The sequence below is a fragment of the Erythrolamprus reginae genome, chromosome 5, assembly GCF_031021105.1.
Source record: "Erythrolamprus reginae isolate rEryReg1 chromosome 5, rEryReg1.hap1, whole genome shotgun sequence".
Classification (NCBI taxonomy): Eukaryota; Metazoa; Chordata; class Lepidosauria; order Squamata; family Dipsadidae; genus Erythrolamprus; species Erythrolamprus reginae.
Window position 1 is genome coordinate 100,371,590 of NC_091954.1, and position 24,576 is coordinate 100,396,165.

General features: G+C 41.6%; 1 protein-coding gene across 3 annotated transcripts; it reads right to left on the minus strand.

Moving 5' to 3' along the window:
• On the minus strand, positions 1–24,564 carry LRRC34 (leucine rich repeat containing 34). 3 transcript variants are annotated; one of them, XM_070753574.1, is made up of 11 exons: positions 24,464–24,564; positions 18,768–18,889; positions 15,878–15,999; positions 13,352–13,416; positions 11,752–11,835; positions 10,112–10,240; positions 9,806–9,901; positions 8,569–8,723; positions 6,661–6,816; positions 3,435–3,561; positions 1–455 (listed from the first exon to the last, which is right to left on the minus strand). In XM_070753574.1, exons 2-11 carry the CDS (start codon positions 18,881–18,883, stop codon positions 252–254), a joined length of 1,254 nt encoding a protein of 417 aa, XP_070609675.1. In that variant the 5' UTR covers positions 18,884–18,889; positions 24,464–24,564; the 3' UTR covers positions 1–251. The 3 variants fall into 3 exon arrangements, with proteins under 3 accessions (XP_070609675.1, XP_070609676.1, XP_070609677.1); XM_070753575.1 differs by lacking the exon at positions 24,464–24,564 and adding an exon at positions 23,994–24,017; XM_070753576.1 differs by having other exon boundaries at positions 322–455; positions 3,415–3,561.
• Between the last annotated feature and the right edge of the window lie 12 nt (positions 24,565–24,576).

Consider the following 24,576-nt stretch of genomic DNA (forward strand, 5'->3'; position numbering starts at 1 on the left):
TATAAAAAGACATACTGTACTGTATTTATGATCATTGCAACATATACACTCACAAACACAAAAGATACAGAATAAATGCTTTCAATCAGGTCAGCTATTGCTGCATTGAGAGCCCAACTGTTGAAATAAACCAGCATTGATGGTTGTCATGATTATGATTATGATACAAATATCTAAAAAAGTGCTCGTGTGTTAAACGAAGGCACACATGAAAACACTCCTGGAAAAGGGGGGCGGGGAGAGAATTATGTTCATATATGTTCTGAAGCAGGATTTATTGCTAAAGCTGCATTTTCAACTTTGTTATCTGGTTCTCCATAACTTGGTGTCCAGTAGTAATGACGCTTAAGACCATGGGAGACTTCAGCAAGATATATAATTCCATCCACTGTGTAGGGCTCAACATCTGTTCCAGTGGGCTTCAAACGGCCACTCTCAAGCAAGTCTGCAAATGCCTGGGGAAAAAAACCCACACAATATGAAGTTGACTATTTTTGCAATCAGCAGTGTCCCAGGAATACTTTCAGTAAGAAAATAAAATGAAGAATGGTGCATACATCATATGGTTTGTCTGTCTGTCTGTCTGTCTGTCTGTCTGTCTGTCTGTCATCTATCTATCTATCTATCTATCTATCTATCTATCTATCTATCTATCTATCATCTATCTATCTATTAGATTTGTATGCCGCCCTTCTCCAAAGACTCGGAGCGGCTCACAACAGCAAAACAATACAAATCCAATAATTAAAACAATTTAAAACCTTAATATAAAAAGCAATCAAACATCTCATATAAACCATACATAAAGCAGAAACGGTCCAGGGGAATCAGTTTCCCCATGCCTGACAACAGAGGTGGATTTTAAGGAGTTTGCGAAAAGCAAGGAGGGTGGGGGCAATCCTAATCTCCGGGGGGAGTTGATTCCAGAGGGTCGGGGCCGCCACAGAGAAGGCTCTTCCCCTGGGTCCCGCCAGATGACATTGTTTGGTTGACGGGACCCGGAGAAGGCCAACTCTGTGGGACCTGGCCGGTCGCTGGGATTTGTGCGGCAGAAGGCGGTCTCAGAGATATTCTGGTCCGATGCCATGAAGGGCTTTATAAGTCATAACCAACACTTTGAAATGTGACCGGAAACTGATCGGCAACCAATGCAGACTGCGGAGTGTTGGTGTAACATGGGGATATTTGGGAAAGCCCATGATTGCTCTCGCAGCTGCATTCCGCACGATCTGAAGTTTCCGAACACTCTTCAAAGGTTACAATACACGTGGGTAGAAAGACAGATCTTGAGAGACAGGCAGAGACTGCCAAAAAGACAATGGTCCAATGAAAGTAGAGCATAATATAGGTCATAAAATAATAGGGTAAGGGGTCTTCTACTCCCATACCCTGCTTAAGCAGGAGTGATGGTGAATCTATAGGATGCGTGCCACAGGTGGCACATGGAAGTATATCTGAAGGCACACAAGGCGCTGCCCTGTGTCAGCTCCCCAGGCTTCAGGAAAACCTCTCGAGCCTGTGGATGGTGAAAACAGGCCCAAGGTGCTTACCTGAAGTTCGGAAACGAACTTCTGACAGACCCATTGGGCCCACTTTTTGTCATCTACAGGCTCGGGAGGCTTCCCTAAAGCCTAGGGAGGGCGAAAAATTACTATCGGAAGTCCAGTGGCTTTAGAGAGGCCTTCTCGCATGTTGGGGGGAGCAGCGAGGTGTGTTTGTGTGCATGGACAGGGGGAAGGCACTACATTATGTGGGCACTATCGTGCCTGCAAGTGCCCTTTTGGCACCCGAGCAAAGCAGCACTCTGGTTGGTCATAGAAACATAGAAGTCTGACGGCAGAAAAAGACCTCATGGTCCATCTAGTCTGCCCTTATACTATTTTCTGTATTTTATCTTAGGATGGATATATGTTTATCCCAGGCATGTTTAAATTCAGTTACTGTGGATTTATCTACCACGTCTGCTGGAAGTTTGTTCCAAGGATCTACTACTCTTTCAGTAAAATAATATTTTCTCATGTTGCTTTTGATCTTTCCCCCAACTAACTTCAGATTGGTCACTTCTCCATCAATCAACCGATTGTGTGTTGTTTACAATCTTGTTCTGTCGAGCTCTCTGGTAGAATCCTCCCGAAAATTCACAGATACAAATTTCAGACACACACGTTTGAAAATTCAAACACAATGTTCTTTATACCGAAAATTCAAATAAACTAAGCCCTCTTTTGGTATAGCAAAGAGCACTCGTCTCCAAACAAACTGGTAATTTGTACAAGTCCCTTATCAGTTCTGAGATACTTATCTTGCAACTGTGAGGCAATTCACAGTCCTTCTTTCACAAAGTGAAACACACTTTGCTCTGGTTTAGTTTCAAAGCGGGAAAAAATCAGCACAAAAAGGTCGAAGTCAGCAAGGCAGGCACGAAACACAATGATCGGATAATCCTCCACAATGGCCAAACCCACAGGCTGCTATTTATAGCAGCCTCACTAATTACCACAGCCCCACCCAACCACAGGTGGCCTCATTTTATTTGATAATAATCTCTCAGTTGTTGTTGCCTATGCATCGCTCTCCGCATGCGTGGCTGCATCATTAACTCTTGTTCTGAATCCAAGGAGGAGAGAGATAATTGATCTCTTTCTGAGCTGTCTGCCACACTCTCCTCCTCCCTGTCACTCATGTCTTCTTGGTCAGAGGAGCCTTCATCAGCAGATTCCACCAGGGGCAAAACAGGCCTGCGGCATGTGGATGTCTCCCCCACATCCACAGTCCTTGGGGCAGGAGCTGGGCCAGAGCTAACCACAACACAATCTCATGTAGGCAAGTAGAAAACCCGCGAAGTAGCCAAAATCCACAATATGTATTTTCCATTAATAAAAACCTGCGATGCACCGAGTCCGCGAAAAGGTGAACCACGAAGTGGCGAGGGAACTCTGTAGTTCAATAAAGGGGGAGTTTCCCTGTTTCTTGGTTCTGTGCTTAGGCTGGCTCAGAACACAATCTATGTTTCATCACTCAGTTATTTAAATGACAATTGCCGGCTTGGTTATTTAATTTCCCTTTTTTTCATTTGATTAAATAAACTGATGTAAACTATTTTCTTTAATAATTTTTAAAAATGGGAACCACCAAAGAGAGTTTTTTCAGACTGTGAAACCTCCATTTCAGAGGCATTTTTCCACCTCTGAAATCTCCACTGTAGCCCCACCCAGCCTCTCAAATGGAGATTTCAGAGGCTGAAATAAAGCCTCTGAAACGGAGTTTTTACAGGCTATTTTCAGCCTCTGAAACCTCTGTTTGAGAGGCTGGGCAGGGCTACATTTGGTGTAGAAACACACCCAAATTTTCACTCTCTTTTAGGGGCAAAAAGGCACATCTTATACTCCAAAAAATACGGTAGTCTAAAGAAACCTTTGAGCAGAAGGGCCTACCACACAAGCATCTTCATCTAATTTGTTTCCCCAGATGTAGATGTAGGAAAGGACGGGGTTTGTTTGCATGGCTTCTGAAAGCGCCACTAGTCCTGGTCCAGAGATATTGTTGTACGTCACTGCTAACCTAAGAAAAGGATATGAAGCAGAAAACAAAGTTATTTGGAGCAAAGCTGAGCAGGCTTAGCCTTTTTTCAAACTGCATGAGAAAATATCTCTATACTAGATCAGGTGCCTCCAACCTTGGCAACTTTTAAGATTTGTGGACTTCAACTCCCAGAGTTCCTCAGCCAGGAGTTGAAATCCCCAAGTCTTAAAGTTGCCAAGGTTGGAGACTCCTGTACTACATGCAACTCTTATATTTTGTTCCCCATCCATAACCACATCTGCTATCGTTATCCAGAATCACAAAATCAATGTTGCTTTATATCACTTTTTATCCTCTGTTCTGTCGGGCTCTCTGGTAGAATCCTCCCAAAAATTCACAGGTGCAAATTTCAGACACACACACGTTTGAAAATTCAAAACAATGTTCTTTATAATGAAAATTCACTTAAACCAAGCCCTCTTTTGGTATAGCAAAGAGCACTCGTCTCCAAACAAACTGGTAATTTGTACAAGTCCCTTATCAGTTCTGTGATACTTAGCTTGCAGCTGTGAGGCAATTCACAGTCCTTCTTTCACAAAGTGAAACACACTTTGCTCTGGTTTAGTTTCAAAGCAGGGAAAAATCAGCACACAAAAGGTCAAAGTCAGTAAAGCAGTCACGAAACACAACGATCAGATAATCCTCCACAATGGCCAAACCCACAGGCTGCTATTTATAGCAGCCTCACTAATTACCACAGCCCCAACCAACCACAGGTGGCCTCATTTTCTTTGATAATAATCTCTCAGTTGTTGTTGCCTATGCATCGCTCTCCACATGCGTGGCTGTATCATTAACTCTTGTTCTGAATCCAAGGAGGAGCTAGAGAATTGATCTCCTTCTGAGCTGTCTGCCACACTCTCCTCCTCCCTGTCACTCATGTCTTCTTGGTCAGAGGAGCCTTCATCAGCAGATTCCACCGGGGGCAAAACAGGCCTGCAGCATGTGGATGTCTCCCCCACATCCACAGTCCTTGGGGCAGGAGCTGGGCCAGAGCTAACCACAACATCCTCATGATAGTATTTATGTCTCTGGCTCACTCCGTGGTGCTCATTTCTCCTTTATTTGATTATTCATTTTCCATTTTCCTTAGGGCTTCTTACTTATGCTCTGACAACCTAAGTGTTGAACCAGACCACTGTGGCTTTCAGCAAACCATGGCTAAGCAAACCATGGCCTAAATGGTCTTATGGAAAGCTTACATTACAGACCCAGGAATCAACACACTGAAGATTAATTACAGGCTAATGAGATAAGTGTCAAAGTTCCAGGTAACATCCGAACTAAATCAGAGTCCAAGTCAAAGTACTCCTCAAAGTTCCAATTTATTTCCAAAGCCATCCTGACACCTGTTCTGCCGGGCTTCTCGACACGAGCCCCCAATGAAGTTCAAAGGTAGGAATTCAGACACACATAATTGTAAAGTCAATAACACTGTTTTATCGAAAGGAAAATACGAACCGAACACACTTTTAGCCAAAGTGCTCACCTTCAAAGCAACAGCCTTGAATGCTGTGAAGAACAATAAACAAACACAAAGCAGATAAAAAAGGCAGCTGTAAAGACGTCACAGCCACCCTCCTTCAAGAGTTCTCAAGTCACAAACTTAACTAGGAAGTAGTCCAAACGTCCTGGAAACAGTTCAAATAGTTCTAGTAGAATCCCGATTCAAAGTACACTTATCTCCTTCATCGAACAGATAAACTTCCACGCCCAGAGGCAAGAACGCTGACAATTTAACAGCAGCCCCATTAGCCTAATTACCCCCAGCCACAGGTGCTCTCCCTTATTTCCTGTAGTCTTTCCGCAGTTGCTCTTTTCTTGATACCGCCCTGCATCTGCGCACATCAATGAATGTCTCCCCTTCTGAATCCATTGATGATAATGATGATGAATCACTCACGGGACAACTCTCTAATGGGCTGCCTGTAATTATCTCTTCTGAGGATCCTATTTCACTTTCACTATCTTCTACAGACGCTTTGCTGTCGAAAGCAGTTGGCAGCAAAACCGCCCTCTGACATTGGGAGGATTCACCCACATCCACCCCCACAGTCCTTGCAGCACAACCACAACACCTATGCAGGGAAACCTGGATCTGAGTTTCCCATTCAGTTGAAAGTTCACATCCCTTGTCCCCCACCCACCACCTTGTCACGTTGCCCACTCAGATTGTGCCAGCATGGCCAATCCTTCCTCCGCTTCCGCCCAGGTGGGTGGGCATAGGATGGCCTTGAACCCCTCGAAAGAATGCTTTGTGGCTCCATCTGTTCCTTCCTGAAAAATCGCCCCTCCCAAGTTCCCATAAACATCAGGTTAATTTATCACCAACTTCTGACAATAAAATCAGGAAGATTTTGGCACCAGGAGACTTGTGCTTAAGCCAGTGAGGGTGAACCTTTTAGACACCAAGTGCTCTAACTGCGCATACGTGCATGCTGAAAGATGCGCAAGTGCAGCAGAGACCCGAAGACCAGCTGGCTAGGGCGAGATGGGGCATCGCAACACCGATAGCACGGCAAGAGGGAAGATCTTTTTCTTTTGTGAGCTTGTTTTGTTGTTTGCAGAGAAACAGAAGCTGATGAAAGTAGCGTCATGGAGATCTGACCTGGGGCGATGGCGCATGTGCCAGTAGAAAGGGTTCTGCGTGCCACCTCTGGCCTGAGGGTCATAGGTTTGCCATCACGGGCTTAAGGTGTTCCAGCAGCAATGGTCAGAAAGATTCAAATAGGTTCAATTTTGTTTGAAGAAATTTGGAACAGCTTACTTAATTTCTCATCCTAGGATCACAAAACTAGATGGATACAATTTTCATAAAATTGGTTAGGGATATGATTTTTGGGACATTAAAAAAAATCCATAGCAAATAATGAAAGCCATTGTTAAATGCACTATTTTTTTTGACGTTCAATATAAACCATTTTAACAGAGACTTCTAAATGTGACTGTTGTGTTTCAAGTAACAGCCTGAATATTTTTTTCCATTTTGGGGGTTGTTGTTTCATTCATATCTGCAGTTTGCAATACTCTCGTGTTATCACATCAATATGTCTAGAAATAAAGATTTTGTATACTGACGCTTGGAGAGTTCGATTGTGTGTAGCAAGAGCGTCACTCAGATAGAAAGCACCGTCATTTTCTATCCTGTTAAAATTAAGATCCACAATCTCGAGCGTAGTGTTTCGTTTTAACAGCTGTCCTAGAAACTTCATGCCATCTCGGCTAATTTTGTTACTGAAAAGAGATAAGCATAAATATTCATTTTTAAAAGAATGTATTGTGTTCCAGAGGAGGAACTGCATTGCGGTCCACAAAGGTTTGCTAATTTATTTATTTATTTATTAATCAGATTTGTATGCCGCCCCTCTCCGCAGACTCGGGGCGGCTCACAGCAATAATAATACAATGTAAACAAATCTAATATTTAAGTTAATTTAAAAACCCCAATTTAGAAACCAATCATACATACTAGCATACCATGCATCAATTTTATAAGCCTAGGGGGAGGGAAAGTGTCAATTCCCCCATGCCTGACGACAGAGGTGGGTTTTAAGGAGCTTACGAAAGGCTAGGAGGGTGGGGGCAACTCTGATATCTGGCGGGAGTTGGTTCCATAGGGTCGGGGCCGCCACAGAGAAAGCTCTTCCCCTGGGTCCCGCCAAATGACATTGTTTAGTTGATGGGACCCGGAGAAGGCCAACTCTGTGGGACCTAACTGGTCGCTGGGATTCGTGCGGCAGAAGGCGGTCCCGGAGATATTCTGGTCCGGTGCCATGAATACTATAAGCAGCTCCCAAAAAAGCCAACATAGTTCTAGGCTGTATTAACAGAGGGATAGAATCAAGATCATGTGAAGTGGGAAAAGCCAAGATTGAAAAATGCTGTAATGGATGATCTTCTAGATTAGGGGTGTCAAACCCGTGTTGTTAGGGTGGAGTCTAGATCTTTCTAACCATCTTTCAACAATTGCTGCCAACCTGCCTTCCATTGTGGACCTGTATACTTCATGAATCAAAAAGAGCAGTGAAAATATTTATTGACCCCTCACAGCCTGGACATAAACTGTTTCCACTCCTACCCTCAAAACGTCACTACAGAGCACTGCACACCAAGACAACTAGACACAAGAACAGTTTTCCCTGAATGCCATCACTCTGCTAAACAAATAATTCCCTCAATGTTGTCAAACTATTTACTAAATCTGCACTTCTATTCTACTAGTTTTTTCTTATCATTCCTATCACACATTTCCTCCTTCTTACGGCTGTATGACTGTAACTTGTTGTTTTTTTTAATTAATGTTGATTGTTTCTTCATTGCTTATTTGACCCCTGTGACAATCATTAAGTGTTGTACCTCATGATTCTTGACAAATGTATTTTTTCTTTTGTGTACCCTGACAGCATCTGCACCAAAGATAAATTCCTTGTGTGTCAAATCACACTTGGCCAATAAAGAATTCTATTCTATATTTCTATTCAAAAGTGAATCCCAATGTCATTAGTTATTTTTATCCCTAGGAAATGGGATACAAAATCACAACTTTAATCTGGACCTGAATTTGGATATAAAACTTGAAACCCCCAATATAACTTTTAATTACTGTCCAATATTATTAATATGAATTCTTTTCTAACATCGACATTGTTGAAAACCCGAACTTTACAAATCTTAATTGCATCCATTTCAGTAGAATATGCCATCCTATCCCCAAAATCATATTTCTCAAAATGAATGCACCCACATGTGACAATTGGACATTCAACAAATCTTCACCTATCTAAAAGCTGTTAAGTTAGGGAAGTCTAGATTGATGCAAGAGAGGTGCAATTTTTTATCTCTACTTCCATAAAAAAGGGGAATATCAGCAGGCTTGTGAAGGAGGATATGGAACAACTAGGCGGCAGAGGTTTTCGGAATTACCAGTGTTAAAAAAAAGAAGCCTTATTCCAACAAAGCAATCTGTATTGTTCAAGACTCTCTTACCAGCTGATATCAAGATATCGGAGGGTGCTATTGTCGTACAAGGCATCGCACAGACGTTCCATCCCAAAATTCTTCATTCCATGTTTACATAAATGCAATTCCACCAAAGTGCAGTTGACTCTCAGCATAAAAGCTAGGTGGATGGTGGTTTCTTCCTGAAGTTCCATATTATTAAATTACATTTTGAACCTATTCCAGGTAGCAACAGCAATAGCACTTAGACTTACATAACACCCCATAATGCTTTATCACCCACTCTAAGCAGTTTACAAAGTCATCCTATTGCCCCCAACAATCAGGACCCTTATTTTACCAGGATCGAACACCTGGCAGTGAGCTGAATTAGCCTGTAATACAGTGGTACCTCTACTTACAAACTTAATTCGTTCCCTGACCAGGTTCTTAAGAAAAAAAAGTTTGTAAGAAGAAGCAATTTTTCCCATAGGAATGTAAAAGCAAATACTGCATGCAATTGGGGAAACCACAGGGAGGGTGGAGGCCCTCTTTCCTCCCAGGAGATTCCTAGAGAGGCCCCACAGAGGCTTCTCTCCACCTTTTCCAGAACTGTTTCCTCCCAGGAGATTCCTAGAGAGGCCCCATAGAGACTTCTCCCCGCCTTTTCTGGCCCTGTTTCCTCCCAGGAGATTCCTAGAGAGGGCCCACAGAGGCTTCTCCCCACCTTTTCTGGCCCTGTTTCCTCCCAGGAGATTCCTAGAGAGGTCCCACAGAGACTTCTCCCCGCTTTTTCTGGCCCTGTTTCCTTTCAGGAGATTCTTAGAGAGGTCCCACGGAGGCTTCTCTCTGCCTTTTCCGGCCCTGTTTCCTCCCAGGAGATTCCTAGAGAGGCCCCACGGAAGCTCACCCTGCCAGCTCGGGTTTGTAAGTGGAAAATGGTTCTTGGGAATAGGCATAAAAATCTTGAACGCCCGGTTCTTATCTAGAAAAGTTTGTAAATAGAGGCCTTCTTAGGTAGAGGTACCACTGTACTACTTTCTAACCACTGTGTCACCATGGCTCCTAACCACAGCCTTCCCCAACCTGGTGCTTTCCAACGGTGAGGAGAATGTTAGCTTTCATCTGGGTTTGTCTAATGTAGATTCAAAGGACAAAGAAATTTAACATTGCCCAAGATTTTGGTCCATATTTATATTTGTTACCATCTATTCTCCCTAGAGGGAGTGAAACCAACTTAAATTTAGGGGTGGTCATGGCTGCTAAAACAGCCCAGCATACTCACTTCTTCACTGTATAAAATTGGCCTGTTGAGATTTAAAGCTTTAATTGACTCATTGTGATTCAAAACTGTTGCCATGGCTATCATGCTTTCCGTACCCTGAAAATAATGAATAAAAAATCCAGGAAAAGGTCACTTCAGCTCCACAGTTAAACTTCAACAATTTAAAGCTAACACTTAAAATTAAGTTTTATATTCTGTTCAAAGTCATAATGGTAAATCTTTCTTGGCTGCGTACGGTAAACGTGGTTGAGTTATGTTTTTCTTTTTGACAAGCCTCTGAAATAATTTTGCTTTAACTTTACTTACCAGGTCACAGTCTCCTAAATCTAACTTCTGTATTGTGCTGTTCAGCTGCATCATGGCTGCAAAATACATCCCTCCTTTATTCTCAATCTTGTTGCCTGTCATTCTTAAGTAACTCAGTGTTTCGTTCCTCTGGAAGGAAAACTTTAATTATTTCTTTGCAATAGTTTAAATTGGTCCTCGCCTTCCAAGATCCCTAGCCAGCATGGCTCTTTCCCAATCCTTTACATAGGCTACAACATTAATGTTGACAATTTATTCAGGGAATTTAAAATATTTTAGCACCTCCCTCCCCACTTTCCTGGATGATGTCAGGCTGAGGAGAGACTGGTGTTATCCCTGATATTCAAGGGTGAAATTCAAAATTTTCCCTACCGGTTCTGTGAGTGTGGCAGGATACTGCAAAATCTCCATTCCCTCCCCACTCCTGGGGGAAATATATTGCAAAATCTCCATTCCCATCCCGCTCCTGGGGGAAATATATTGCAAAATCTTCATTCCTATCTCACTCCTGGGGAAGGATACTGCAAAATCTCCATTCCCTCCCCACTCCTGGGGGAAATATACAGTGTTCCCTCGATTTTCGCGGGTTCGAACTTCGCGGAAAGTCTATACCACGGTTTTTCAAAACTATTAATTAAAAAATACTTTGTGGGTTGTTTTCCCTATACCACGGTTTCCCCCGCCTGATGACGTCATATGTCATCGCCAAACTTTCGTCTGCCTTTAATAAATATTTTTTTAATAAACTTTAATAAATAAACATGGTGAGTAATAATCTAAATGGTTGCTAAAGGAATGGGAAATTGCAATTTAGGGGTTTAAAGTGTTAAGAGAAGGCTTGTGATACTGTTCATAGCCAAAAATGGTGTATTTACTTCTGCATCTCTACTTCGCGGAAATTCAACTTTCGCTGGCGGACTCGGAACGCATCCATCACAAAAAGCGAGGGAACACTGCATATTGCAAAATCTCCATTCCCATCCTGCTCCTGGAGGAAATATATTGCAAAATCTCAATTCCCATCCTGCTCCTGGGGGAAATATATTGCAAAATCTTCATTCCCATCCCGCTCCTAGGGAAGGATACTGCAAAATCTCCATTCCCACCCCACTCCTAGGGAAGGATACTGCAAAATCTCCATCCCTCCCCACTCTGGAGCCAGCCATAGGTGGTATTTGCAGGTTGTCTGAACTACTCAAAATGATCCCTACTAGTTCTCCACAACCTGCTTTTTTCCATGGGAAAAAAGGTTCACCATCACTGACCAAAGGCTATCTTGTTCATAGTGTACCTGCCTGTATCCTTAGCAATATTTTTTCATTTGGATTCAGTGTTGGATTTTTACCCTCTAGCAAAGAATTAAGCCAAGAAAGAACTCAGCATCTGGCATTAGAGTGATAATCTCTCTGCTCAGCCAACTCAGGAATTCTGGGACTTGAAATCCACAAGTCATAAATGGTCCATAGTTCCCCACTTCTAGCCTAAGGGCTGATCCTGAACAGAAATTGCAACAAGACTGAATCTACTCTCCAACTGCCTTGTCTGAATCTATCCAAGACTTTACATCCCAATGGGTCTTGCTCCAAATGGGAAGCTGATATGGCTTTCTATGCCTTTCTCCCAGATCTATCCACACTTACATGCATTCCTTTAGCTATGAATTCTGCTCCAAGGGTACCAATGTCGTTAAACATCAGGTTGAGATAGAGCAGGGTCCGATTATCCTACAATACAAAGACATGGGGGTCTGTCATTGTCTGTTGTCACACCCTTCCAATGATTGGTTTCCTTAGGATGAATGCACAATGCATGTTCCAGTTTGGTCAGCAGTCAAACACATGGCTGAGAGTTGGGGCCCAACAGCTACATGGCTCCATGCAATCTGCACATACAGATTTGTGGAGGATTTCGTTTTTTGCAAAAAGTCTTTTTTTAAAAAATCCATATGTAAATCCATATTCCTTCAAATTTATTTATTTATTCATTCAATCAATCAATCAATCAATCATTTTATTGGATTTGCATGCTGCCCCTCTCTGAAGACTCAGGGCAGCTCACAGCATATACAGTAAAGCAAGAATAATAGCAATCCAATTAACACATTATAAACAATCTTTAAATTTCTAATTAAAAAGGAAAAAAAAGCATTAATATCATTCATTCAACAATCAAATTAAAGCATTCATTGGTCAGGGGGGATGATCTAAGGAACGCCAGGCCTGGCAGCAAAGATGAGTTTTTAAACTCTTCCGGAAGGTGAGGAGGGTGGGGGCAGTGCAAATCTCCGGAGGGAGCTGATTCCAGAGGGCCCAGGCCCCCCACAGAGAAGGCTCTTCCCCTGAGTCTCGCCAGCCGGCATTGTTTGGTCGATGGGGCCCTAAGGAGACCAACTCTGTGGGACCTCACCGGTTGCTGGGATTTGTGCAGCAGAAGGCGGTCTCGGAGATAGTCTGGTCCTATGCCATGTAGGGCCTTAAAGGTCATAACCAACACTTTGAATTGTGCCCAGAAACAGATTGGTAGCCAATGCAGTCTGCGGAGTGATGGTGAGATGTGGGCATTTCTTGGAAAGCCCAAGACTGCTCACACAGCTGCATTTTGGGCGAATTGAAGTTTCCGAACACTCTTCAAAGGTAGCCCCATGTAGAGAGCATTGCAGTAGTCGAAATATGGTAACATTACAATGAATACATGATTTATACACTTTAACCAATCATAATTTCTTTATATGTGTGTGTGTGTGTGTATGTGTATGCATATATATATATATAGTATGAATGTTGCTGTTTGGTTTTTTAAATAATGATAGGGTTTTATATGCTTTTAATATTAGATTTGTTCCACTGCTATATTGTTTTTATCGCTGTTGTGAGCCGCCCCGAGTCTTCGGAGTGGGGTGGCATACAAATCTAATAAATCAATAAATAAATAAAAATATTTATGTCGAAAAAAGTTGAAGGGATTAGATACTTTAGCCTAGAGGTTAATACTCTGCCTTGCAAGGCAAAGGCTGCAAGTTCAAATCCCAGTGAGGGCATGGCTAGCTGATGAGGTCAGAAAAAGAACAAACATTGTCATACACTGAGGACAACCTGAACTAGCCTGGCCCAATCTACAACTGTCTGTAACTATGCTGGGTTTATGAATTCTAGATTCTCGACCCTGCAAGAAAAGACTGAGACACATAAGGCAAATGCAATTCCCTCCCAAAATTTTAAAGGAACAGGGATTTCTAGATACCTGAATGAAAGCAGCAATGTGGGCTGCACCAGCATCAGTTAAGAGATTGTATCTCAGGTCCAGCCCTGAAAAAAACCCAAAGGACACCAAAAATGTATTTATTTATTTGTCAAAACATATACAAGTTAGCAGTTATTTGGTATAAACATAAATATAGTAAATACAGATAAATGAGGACAATAGGACAGGGATGGTAGGCACACTGATGCGCTTATGCAAGCCCCCCGCAGACCTCTTAGGAATGTAGACCTCACCCCATTTTTTTGGTTTTGTAAAATATCTTAAAGCAAAATCAGAATGTCCAATTGCCTTTAAAATAAAAGCATCTTTTGAGACAAACAGGAAAATTTAAACTTCAAGTCTTTATTCGGTTATACTATCTGATTCCAGAAGATCACAAATTGAGTTGGCCTTCTCCAGGTCCCGTTGACTAAGCAATGTCATTTGGCGGGACCCAGGGGAAGAGCCTTCTCTGTGGCGGCCCCGACCCTCTGGGACCAACTCCCCCCGGATATCAGAGTTGCCCTCACCCTTCTTGCCTTTCGTAAGCTCCTCAAAAACCACCTCTGTCGTCAGGCATGGGGGAATTGAAATATTCCCTTCCCCCTAGGCTTATAGAGTTTATACATGGTATGTTTGTATGTATGATTGGTTCTTTAAATTGGGGTTTTTTAGATTATTTTTAATATTAGATTTGTTTACATTGTCTTTTTATTGTTGTTAGCGGCCCCCAGTCTACAGAGAGGGGCGGTATACAAATCTGATTAATAAATGAATGAATGAATGAATGAATGAATGAATGAATGAATGAATGAATAAATCCCCTTTAAAGCAGGGTGAAATTTTTCGGTCTGTCTGTCTGTCCGTCCATCCGTCCGTCCATCCATCCATCCATCCATCCACCCACCCACCCACCCACCCACCCACCCACCCATTCATCCATCCATCTATCTGAGGACAAATCAAGGGAAATAGTTCTTCACCCAGAGGGTCGTTGGTTTATGGAATTCACTTCCAGAAGAGGTCGTGACAGCTGTCAGCCTTGATAGCTTCAAGGCAGGATTAGACAGATTCATGGATGCCAAGTGTATCGGTGGTTATTGAAACGGATGTCCACCTGCCGCCTCTATGTTGGTTGAGGCAGGCAGGATTCCCTTGAGTACCATTTGTGGGGGTCAAGGGAAAGGGAGGGTCTTGCCTTCTCTTTCTGCTCAAGATTCCCATGGACAATTGGTGGGCCACTGCGTGAGACAGAATGCTGGACTCGATGGGCTTTGGCCTGATTCAGCATGGCTCTTCTTATGTTCTTATCTATTTGATTTCTTTTAATGCCACCCTTCTCCTTAGACTCAGGGTGGCTTACAACATGTTAGCAATAGCACTTTTTAACAGAGCCAGCATATTGCCCCCAAAATCCGGGTCCTCATTTTACCCACCTCGGAAGGATGGAAGGCTGAGTCAACCTTGCGATTTGAACTGCTGACCTGCAGATCTAGCAGCCAGTTTTAGTGGCCTGCAGTACTAAACACTGCACCACCTTGGCTCTGAAATGCTACCAGTTTGGGCATACCACCAGCAGCCGCTGTCGGTTGTTTGGAGAATTATTAGCAGCGGTGGTGTGAGGCTATGACCCCCCCCCCACCTGGACGTCGCTACTTTTGTCTTTTTTTAAACCCTCTGTGAATGCGCAAAGCCTTCTGCGCATGTGCAGAGGGTGAAATAGTGCACGTAATGGTGATGCAGGCTTTTGAACTAGTACAGAAGGTGTTCTGCCGACTTCTAGTACAAGCCTCCAATGAAAAGAAAATTGGTTCAAAACAGACACACACACGCAGTAGAAGTCCAGTAAATGTCTTTTATCTCAACAAAAGAGAAGCAAAACTCCCTTTTAGAATTCAAAGGGATTTCTTGTATAAACAAGGCAGTAATGGATTACAGTCCGATAACAAGGCAAGCAATAAATCAGCAATAAACCAGTACTGTGAAGTTCGGCACAAATACTGTTTGTTCCAGACGTGGCAAAAACTTACAAGGATTTCTTTTCTCAAACTCCGTGACTCCCAACAACTACAATCAGATAATCTCCACGCTGCTAAGCCCGCACACTGCCAATTTAACAGCTGCTATAATTATGTGAGCCCCACCCAACCACAGGTGGATTCTCTATCGCCTGTAATATTTCTTCAGTTGTTCTCTTCTATGCATAACTCTACGCATGTGTGGGTCTATCAATTCCTCATCCGAATCTACCAAAGATAAGGGAGATTGGCTTCCTGGGCTGTCTGCCAAGCCCCCCTCTTCCAAGTCACCCCCCACCTTCTTCTTCTTCCGAGGAAACTTCGCTACCTGACTCTGTCGGCAATAAAACAGGCCTATGACATGTTGATGTTTCCCCTGCATCCACCTCCACATTCCTTGGGGCAGGAGCTGGGCCAGAGCCAACCACAACAAGAAGGTAGGTAAATTTCACAGCTGCTTTAAGGCATTATGTTTTGTGTTTACAGATGCTAAAATAAGGAAACATACCTGTAAGATACACATTGTTCATAAAGACAGACGCAAGGATTTGAAAATCAGAATCGGTCACTTTCTGCACAGGTATCAAGCGGTTATTTCCAGCTATTTTAAGTGTTATCTTTTTGTCCGACCTGTGGATAACATAGACAGAAGCTCTTTTCGTTGTAGCTCTTCCATTTTATTTCGCTCCAATTAAACATTATTCATGGAGTCTTCTTTCTCTTTCACCGAGAGGGGAAAAAGTAATTCATAATCTGAAATGCATCCAGGCATGCACAGATGGATTTTTAAAAACTAAGTCTTACTCAATTTGCTGCAAAGTAAATGATGCCATAATTCAATTCCTTGTACTTAATATCAAATGTACAGTGATACCTCGTCTTACAAACGCCTCGTCATACAAACTTTTTGAGATACAAACCCGGGGTTTAAGATTTTTTTGCCTCTTCTTGCAAACTATTTTCACCTTACAAACCCACCGCTGCTGCTGGGATGCCCCACCTCCGGACTTCCGTTGCCAGCAAAGCACCCGTTTTTGCACTGCTGGGATTCCCCTGAGGCTCCCCTCCATGGGAAACCCCACCTCCAGACTTCCGTGTTTTTGTGTTGCTGCAGGGGAATCCCAACAGGGGAATCCCAGCAGCGCAAAAACGGGCACTTCGCTGGCAACGGAAGTCCGGAGGGGATGCTTCCCAGTGAGGGGAGCCTCAGTGAAATCGCAGCATTGCAAAAACAAAGAGGTCCAGAGATGGGGTTTCGAGGACTTTGGTGTTTTTGTGATGCTGCGATTTCACTGATGCTCCCTTCGCTGGGAAACCCCACCTCCGGACTTCCGTTGCCTGTGAAGCGCCCATTTTTGCGATGCTGGGATTCCCCTGCAGCATCACAAAAACACAGAAGTCCAGAGGTGGGGTTTCCCATGGAGGGGAGCCTCAGGGGATTCCCAGCAGTGCAAAAACGGGCGCTTCGGCTGGCAAAAGGGGTGAATTTGGGGCTTGCACGCATTAATCGCTTTTCCATTGATTCCTATGGGAAACATTGTTTCGTCTTACAAACTTTTCACCTTAAGAACCTTGTCCCGGAACCAATTAAGTTTGTAAGACAAGGTATCACTGTACTTAATATTAAAAAGATATTGATAAAATTGAACGGGTCCAAAGACGGGCTAAAAAATGGTGGAAGGTCTTACGCATAAAACTTATCAGGAAAGACTTCATGAACTCAATCTGTATAGTCTGCAGCAGTGTTTCCCAACCTTGGCAACTTGAAGATATTTGGACTTCAACTCCCAGAATTCCTCAGGCAGCGAATGCTGGCTGGGGAATTCTGGGAGTTGAAGTTCAGATATTTTCAAATTGCCAAGGTTGGGAAACACTGGTCTGGAGGACAGAAGGGAAAGGGGAGACATAAGTCTTCGGAGAGGGGCAGCATACAAATCTAATTAATAATAATAATAATAATAATAATAATAATAATAATAATAATAATAATAGAAACATTTAAATATGTTAAAGGGTTAAATAAGGTTTAGGAGGGGAAATGTTTTTAATAGGAAAGTGAACACAAGAACAAGGGGGCACAATCTGAGGTTAGTTGGGGGAAAGATCAGAAGCAACGTGAGCAAATATTATTTTACTGAAAGAGTCGTAGATGCTTGGAACAAACTTCCAGGAGACGTGGCTGGTAAATCCACAGTAACTGAATTTAAACATGCCTGGGATAAACATATATCCATCCTAAGATAAAATACAGGAAATAGTATAAGGGCAGACTAGATGGACCATGAGGTCTTTTTCTGCCGTCAGTCTTCTATGTTTCTATCAGCAATGCAATAGATTCTATTTACCATTTAGGGAGCTTGTCCCAGTCATTTGGCAAGATGCAACAAAGACAAATTCCTTGCGTGTCCAGTCACACTTGGCCAATAAAAATTCTATTCTATTCTATTCATTACACCAGGTGACCATGGAACAATGCAGCCAGCTGTAATGGCAAATGCCTGAAATGAAAAAGGAGTATTAATCTTGGAACTGGGTCATATGTACCTTTGGGAGGGAAGTAGTCCCTCCAAATAGTTGCCAACCACTGAATCATTAAAGCAAGGACAACCTGTACGTTATATGTATCCTAAACTTTGCAGAATCCAGATTTTTATGCTGCAAGATTTAGTTTGCAAAAGCATTTCATATGCCCAGAATGTTTAATGAATTATAGTTTTACTATGTTGCCTAAAATGTTTACTATAATTACTAAATTTACTAAATTGTTTACTATGTTTACTACAGGCTTGGAATATTGCATTCGGTTTTGGTTCTCACGATGCAGAAAGGATATTGAGACTCTAGAAAAATTGCAGAGAGTGACAAAGATAATTAGGGGACTGGAGGCAAAAAACATATGAAGAACATTTGCAGGAATTGGGCATTGCTAGTTTAATGAAAAGAAGGACCAGGAGAGACATGATAGTAGTCATCCAGTATCTCAGGGGTTGCCGCAAAGAAGAGGGAGTCAATTTATTCTCCAAAAGGCCTGAGGATAGAACAAGAAGCAATGGGTGGAAACTAAACAAGAAGAGAAGCAACTTAGAACTAAGGAGAAGTTAGACAGTTAGAATAATTAATCAGTGGAACAAGTTGCCTCCAGGAGTTGTGAATGCTCCAACACTGGAAGTTTTTAAGCAGATGTTGGATAACCATCTGTCTGAAGTAATGTAGGGTTTCCTGCCTAAGCAGGGGATTGGACTAGATTAGACCTCCAATGTCCCATCTGACTCTATTGTTATTGTTTTTGTTATTGTTGTTGTTGTTGTTGTTGTTGTTGTTGTTATTATTATTATTATTATTATTATTATTATTATTATTATTATTATTAGCAGCTAAATTTTATTCTGTTACCTTACCCTTCAATAGGGAGCTTCAATTCTTGGAGAATGCGCTTTATGAACGGGTTCACAGGTTGTTTTACTTCTTTGCAGGTTTCAGAATATTGCTGATCCAGGCTCATGTACGCTAGCATGCTTACCTAAAATGGAAAAGGTGAGAAAACAGTCACTGGCTCTATAGCATCTATGAGCAGCAGCATCATGTACACACACTCATAAGAAACCCTCAGCTGATTCTGGGGGGTCTGGTTATGGAATCTTTTATTTATTTGTTTTAGTTTTATTTATTTGTTTTGTCAAGTACATATTGGTGGTATACAAAGATATAATATCTATATACATTATACTAGTAAAAGTGAAACATTAGGTCAGGGGATGGAAGGTGCACTTATGCACGCCCTTACTGACCTCATAGGAATTGGGAGAGGTCAACAGTGGATAGTCTAAGGATAAAGTTTTGGGGGTTAGGTGATTGTACTGCAGTCAGGTAGTGAGTTCCATGCACCAACTCCTCGGTTACTAAAGTTGTATTTCCTGCAGTCGAGTTTAGAGTGGTTTATTTTAAATTTGTATCTATTGTGTGCTCGTGTGTTGTTGTGGTTGAATCTGAAGAAGTCATTGGCAGGAAGGAAGTTGTAGCAGATGATTTTAAGGGCTATCCTTAGGTTGTGTTTAAGGCAACGTACAGGTAGTTCTAAGCTTTCTAAACCTAGGATTGTAAGTCTAGTTGCATAGGATATTCTGTTGCAAGTGGAGGAGTGGAGGGCTCTTTTAGTAAAGGACCTCTGGACATTTTTTAGAGTGTTCCCACATATTTTCTAGAGTGTTCCCACATATTAGGAGGAACTGGCAGCAGCTGTGGTGCAGATATATTTGGCCTCTGGAGACCAGTCCAGACCCTGCAATCCAGGAATCTAAATCAGGGTTTCTCAAATTTTAAAGTTGGAAGGGACCTTGTAGGTCATCTACTCCAACCCCCCACTCAAGCAGGAATCTCTACACCATTTCAGACAAATGGCAGCCCAATCTCCCCTTGAAATTCTCAAGTGTTGGTCTCACAACCTCCGTAGGCAAGCTGTTCCACTGGTTGATCACTCTCACCGTCAGAAAGTTCCTCCTTATTTCCATGTTGAATCTCTCCTTGGTCAGCTTCCATCCGTTATTCCTTTTCTGGTCTTCTAGTGCTTTTGGAAAATAGTCTGAACCCCTCCTCTCTGTAGTAGGTCCTCAAGTGTTGGGACATGGCTATCAAGTCACCCCGGTCCTTCTCTTCGCCAGACTGGCCATGCTTGATATCATGAAGACCCATGGACTTCAATAGCTGGCTGGGAATTGAAGTCCCACTTGTCTACAGAAATGTGTACAGTTGCCATACATTGAGGACTACCAGCATTCACTTTTCCTTCTTTCCAGGTGACCATTTAGAGCAGTGGTTCCCAAACTTGGCAACTTTAAGACTTGTAGACTTCAACTCCCAGAATGCTATGCTGGCAGGAGAATTCTGGGAGTTGAAGTCCACAAGTTTTAAAACTGCCAAGTTTGGAAACCACTGATTTAGAGAAATGGTACAAATTTGATAACATTAAATCAAATGTGTAACATCTCTCTAAATGATCACCTACAAAGAAGGAAACAGGAACTCAGGTAGTCTTCAATTTATGACCACTGAGCCCCAAATGTCTGTAGCTAAGCGAGACAGTTGTTAAATGAGATGGGCCTCATTTTAAAACCTTTCTTGCCACAGTTGTTAAATAAATCACTATAGTTGCTAAAGTTAGAAACATGTTAAATGAATGTGACCTCCATAAAGATTTTGCTTGTCAGGTGGCGGCAAAAATCCAGCAGCTGCCAAAAACCCCCCAATATAGTTGTAGGCTGCATTAACAGAGGGATAGAATCAAGATCATGTGAAGTGTTAATACCACTTTAAAAGGCCTTGGTAAGGCCACACTTGGAATACTGCATTCAGTTTTGGTCACCACAATGTAAAAAGGATGTTGAGACTCTAGAAAAAGTGCAGAGAAGAGCAACAAAGATGATTAGGGGACTGGAGGCTAAAACATATGAAGAACCGTTGCAGGAACTAGGTGTGTCTAGTTTAATGAAAAGAAGGACCAGGGGAGACATGATAGCAGCCTTCCAATATCTCAGGGGTTGCCACAAAAACGAAGGAGTCAACCTATTCTCCAAAGCACCTGAGGGTAGGACAAGTAGCAATGGATGGAAATTAATCAAGAAGAGAAGCAACTTAGAAGGAAGAAATTTTACTGACAGGCACAATTGATCAATGTAACTGTGGAACAACTTGCTCCAACACTGGAAGTTTTAAAGAAGATGTTGGATAACCATTTGTCTGAAGTAATGTAAGGTTTCCTGCCTAAGCAGATGGTTGGACTAGAAGACCTCCAGCTCCAAGGTCCCTTAAAAACATAGAAACATAGAAGTCTGACTGCAGAAAAAGACCTCATGGTCCATCTAGTCTGCCCTTATACTATTTTCTGTATTTTATCTTAGGATGGATATATGTTTATCCCAGGCATGTTTGAATTCAGTTACTGTGGATTTACCAACCACGTCTGCTGGAAGTTTGTTCCAAGGATCTACTACTCTTTCAGTAAAATAATATTTTCTCATGTTGCTTTTGAGCTTTCCCCCAACTAACTTCAGATTGTGTCCCCTTGTTCTTGTGTTCACTTTCCTATTAAAAACACTTCCCTCCTGAACCTTATTTAACCCTTTAATATATTTAAATGTTTCGATCATGTCCCCCCTTTCCTTCTGTCCTCCATATTATACAGATTGAGTTCATTAAGTCTTTCCTGATACGTTTTATGCTTAAGACCTTCCACCATTCTTGTAGCCCGTCTTTGGACCCGTTCAATTTTGTCAATATCTTTTTGTAGGTGAGGTCTCCAGAACTGAACACAGTACAGTATTCCAAATGTGGTCTCACCAGCATTCTATATAGCGGGATCATAATCTCCCTCTTCCTGCTTGTTATACCTCTAGCTATGCAGCCAAGCATCCTACTTGCTTTCCCTACCGCTTGACTGCACTGTTCACCCATTTTGAGACTGTCAGAAATCATTACCCCTAAATCCTTTTCTTTTGAAGTATTTGCTAACACAGAACTGCCAATACAATACTCAGATTGAGGATTCCTTTTCCCCAAGTGCATTATTTTACATTTGGAAACATTAAACTGCAGTTTCCATTGCTTTGACCATTTATCTAGTAAAGCTAAATCATTTACCATATTACAGACCCCTTCCAATTGTTATTCTATTCTATTCCATTCCATTCCACTCCACTCCACTCTAATTACAGAACTCTGGGAGACTGCAATTATCCTAAAAAACATACCAAGCAGTTGCCATACGCCCAAATGTTGATCACACAACCATGGAGGAATGCTGCAAAGGCAGTAAGTGTGAAAAATCACTTTTCTCCCCAGTGCCGCTGCAACTTCAAACAGTCACTAAAAGGAACCATAGTACAGTACTGGAAACAGGCCCAGCGTGAGCCTTTGGTTGCCGATCAGTTTCCGGTTACAATTCAAAGTGTTGGTTATGACCTATACAGCCCTTCATGGCACCGGATCAGATTATCTCCAGGACCACCTTCTGCCGCACGAATCCCAGCGACCGATTAGGTCCCACAGAGTGGGCCTTCTCCGGGTCCCGTCAACTAAACAATGTCGTTTGGCGGGACCCAGGGGAAGAGCCTTCTCTGTGGCGGCCCCGGCCCTCTGGAACCAACTCCCTCCAGAGATCAGAATTGCCCACACCCTCCTCGCCTTTTGCAAGCTCCTTAAAACCCACCTCTGCCGTCAGGCATGGGGGGACTGAGATATTCTTTTCCCCTGGGCCTCTACAGTTTATGCATGGTATGTCAGTATGTATGTCTGTTTTTTTATAATAAGGGTTTTTAGTTGTTTTATTATTGGATTGGTACATATTCTTTTTATCACTGTTGTTAGCCGCCCCGAGTCCACGGAGAGGGGCGGCATACAAATCCAATAAATAAATTAAATAAATAAATAAATAAACCCCTACTGATTGCTCAATGAATTCTAATTTTTTTCTTTTTCTTTTTTTTTTCAATTTTTTTATTAATTTTCATAAAATAAACAGACACACATACAAACACTAAACATAAAGTGGGGGTGTATTTCCCCCCGCTTCTTTTGAAAGTGTACATTCAAGTACAGAAAAAGAATACATAATTGAATATATGTTAAATGTTAAAAGGTTTAGTAAATTTGAGTTAAAGTTTTACAAATCTTGAATACAATATGAATATTAGGTAAAATTAGTATAGAATAGTCATAAAAAAAAAACCAAATCAAAATGTTCTACAGATGGCATCTCCCACCAAATAGGATAGCAAAAATGTTTCCCAAAACATCCCCATTATGCTGGAAATGTAAGAAGGATATAGGAACCTATTACCATCAATGGTGGACATGTGGCAAAGCTAAAATATATTGGAAGATGATTGAGAAAATATTAAAAGAAATAATAAAGCAAGATATAGATAATACCCCGGAATTTTACTTATTAGGAGTTACCAATCAGACCTATAAGAAAGAAATTCTTTACTTAATTATACACATATTAACTGTGGCTAGAATAATATATGCGCAAAATTGGAAAGGGGAGGAAATCCCCAAGGAAGAAGAGGTTATAGCTAAAATACTAGATTGCGCTGAAATGGACATGATGACAAGAAGATTAAATGATCAAGAAGATACTAAATTTTATGAAACATGGAACAATGTTTATAAATGGATAGATAAGAAAAAATAAGATATACACACTTATTTCTAGTTAACTTTTTGTATTTGTTTTTACTTAGGTGATAACAATATCAATACGCTTAAATGCATTTTTTGATGATTATGGCATAGTAGTTTATGTATAGGTATAAGTATAAGTAACATATTAAGAACTTTGGTCTATATATGTATAATAGTTGAAATTAGTTTAAATGTTTTGTTTGATGAATATGGCATTTTACTATAGTAATTAAGATTGAATTCTAATTTTTTTCAAGATCCATATGTACTGCTCCAAAAAATAAAGGGACACATCCTACCGTAGAGCCGAATGAATGAAATATCCTCATTGAATACTTTGTTCTATACAGAGTTGAATGTGCACACAACAGCATGTGAAATTGATTGTCAATCAATGTCGCTTGCTAAGTGGACAGTGTGATTTCACAGAAGTTTGATTTACTTACTATATTGTGTTGTTTAAGTGTCCCCCCCCCATTTTTTTTTTTGAGCAGTGTATGTGAGCTTTCTCACGATTACCAATGTTCCTTTGCAAGGGGCGTACATAAGTGCACTGATGTGCCTTTCGTCCCCTGTCCAATTGTCTTTCCTTTCCCTTTTATCATATACTGTATATTCTTTCCTTCCCACCCACTTCTCTTCCTCTTTACTTCCTATCTTTACTTCCTATCTTTTATATATCACTTAATGTCTATTCTCTTTCATATGTATTGTATATTGGACAAAGAATAAATAAATAAATAAATAAATAAATAAATAAATAAATAAATAAATAAATAAATAAATAAATAAATAAAAAAATAAAAAATAAAAAAATAAAAAAATAAAAAAAATAAAAGATTTCCTAGTAAACGACTCCGAGAGGAGCGCAGGACAAAGAGCGGGAGACCCTGGCCGTGCAATTCTGGACTCCTACCGCTTCCCTGTGTGTTGACGTTGCCTTCTTCTCCTCCGGGACTGAGAAGCGATCCTTGCAAAAATCGGCCGGCTCGAGAGGAACCCAAGCTGCCCGGGCCGCGGTTGCTATGG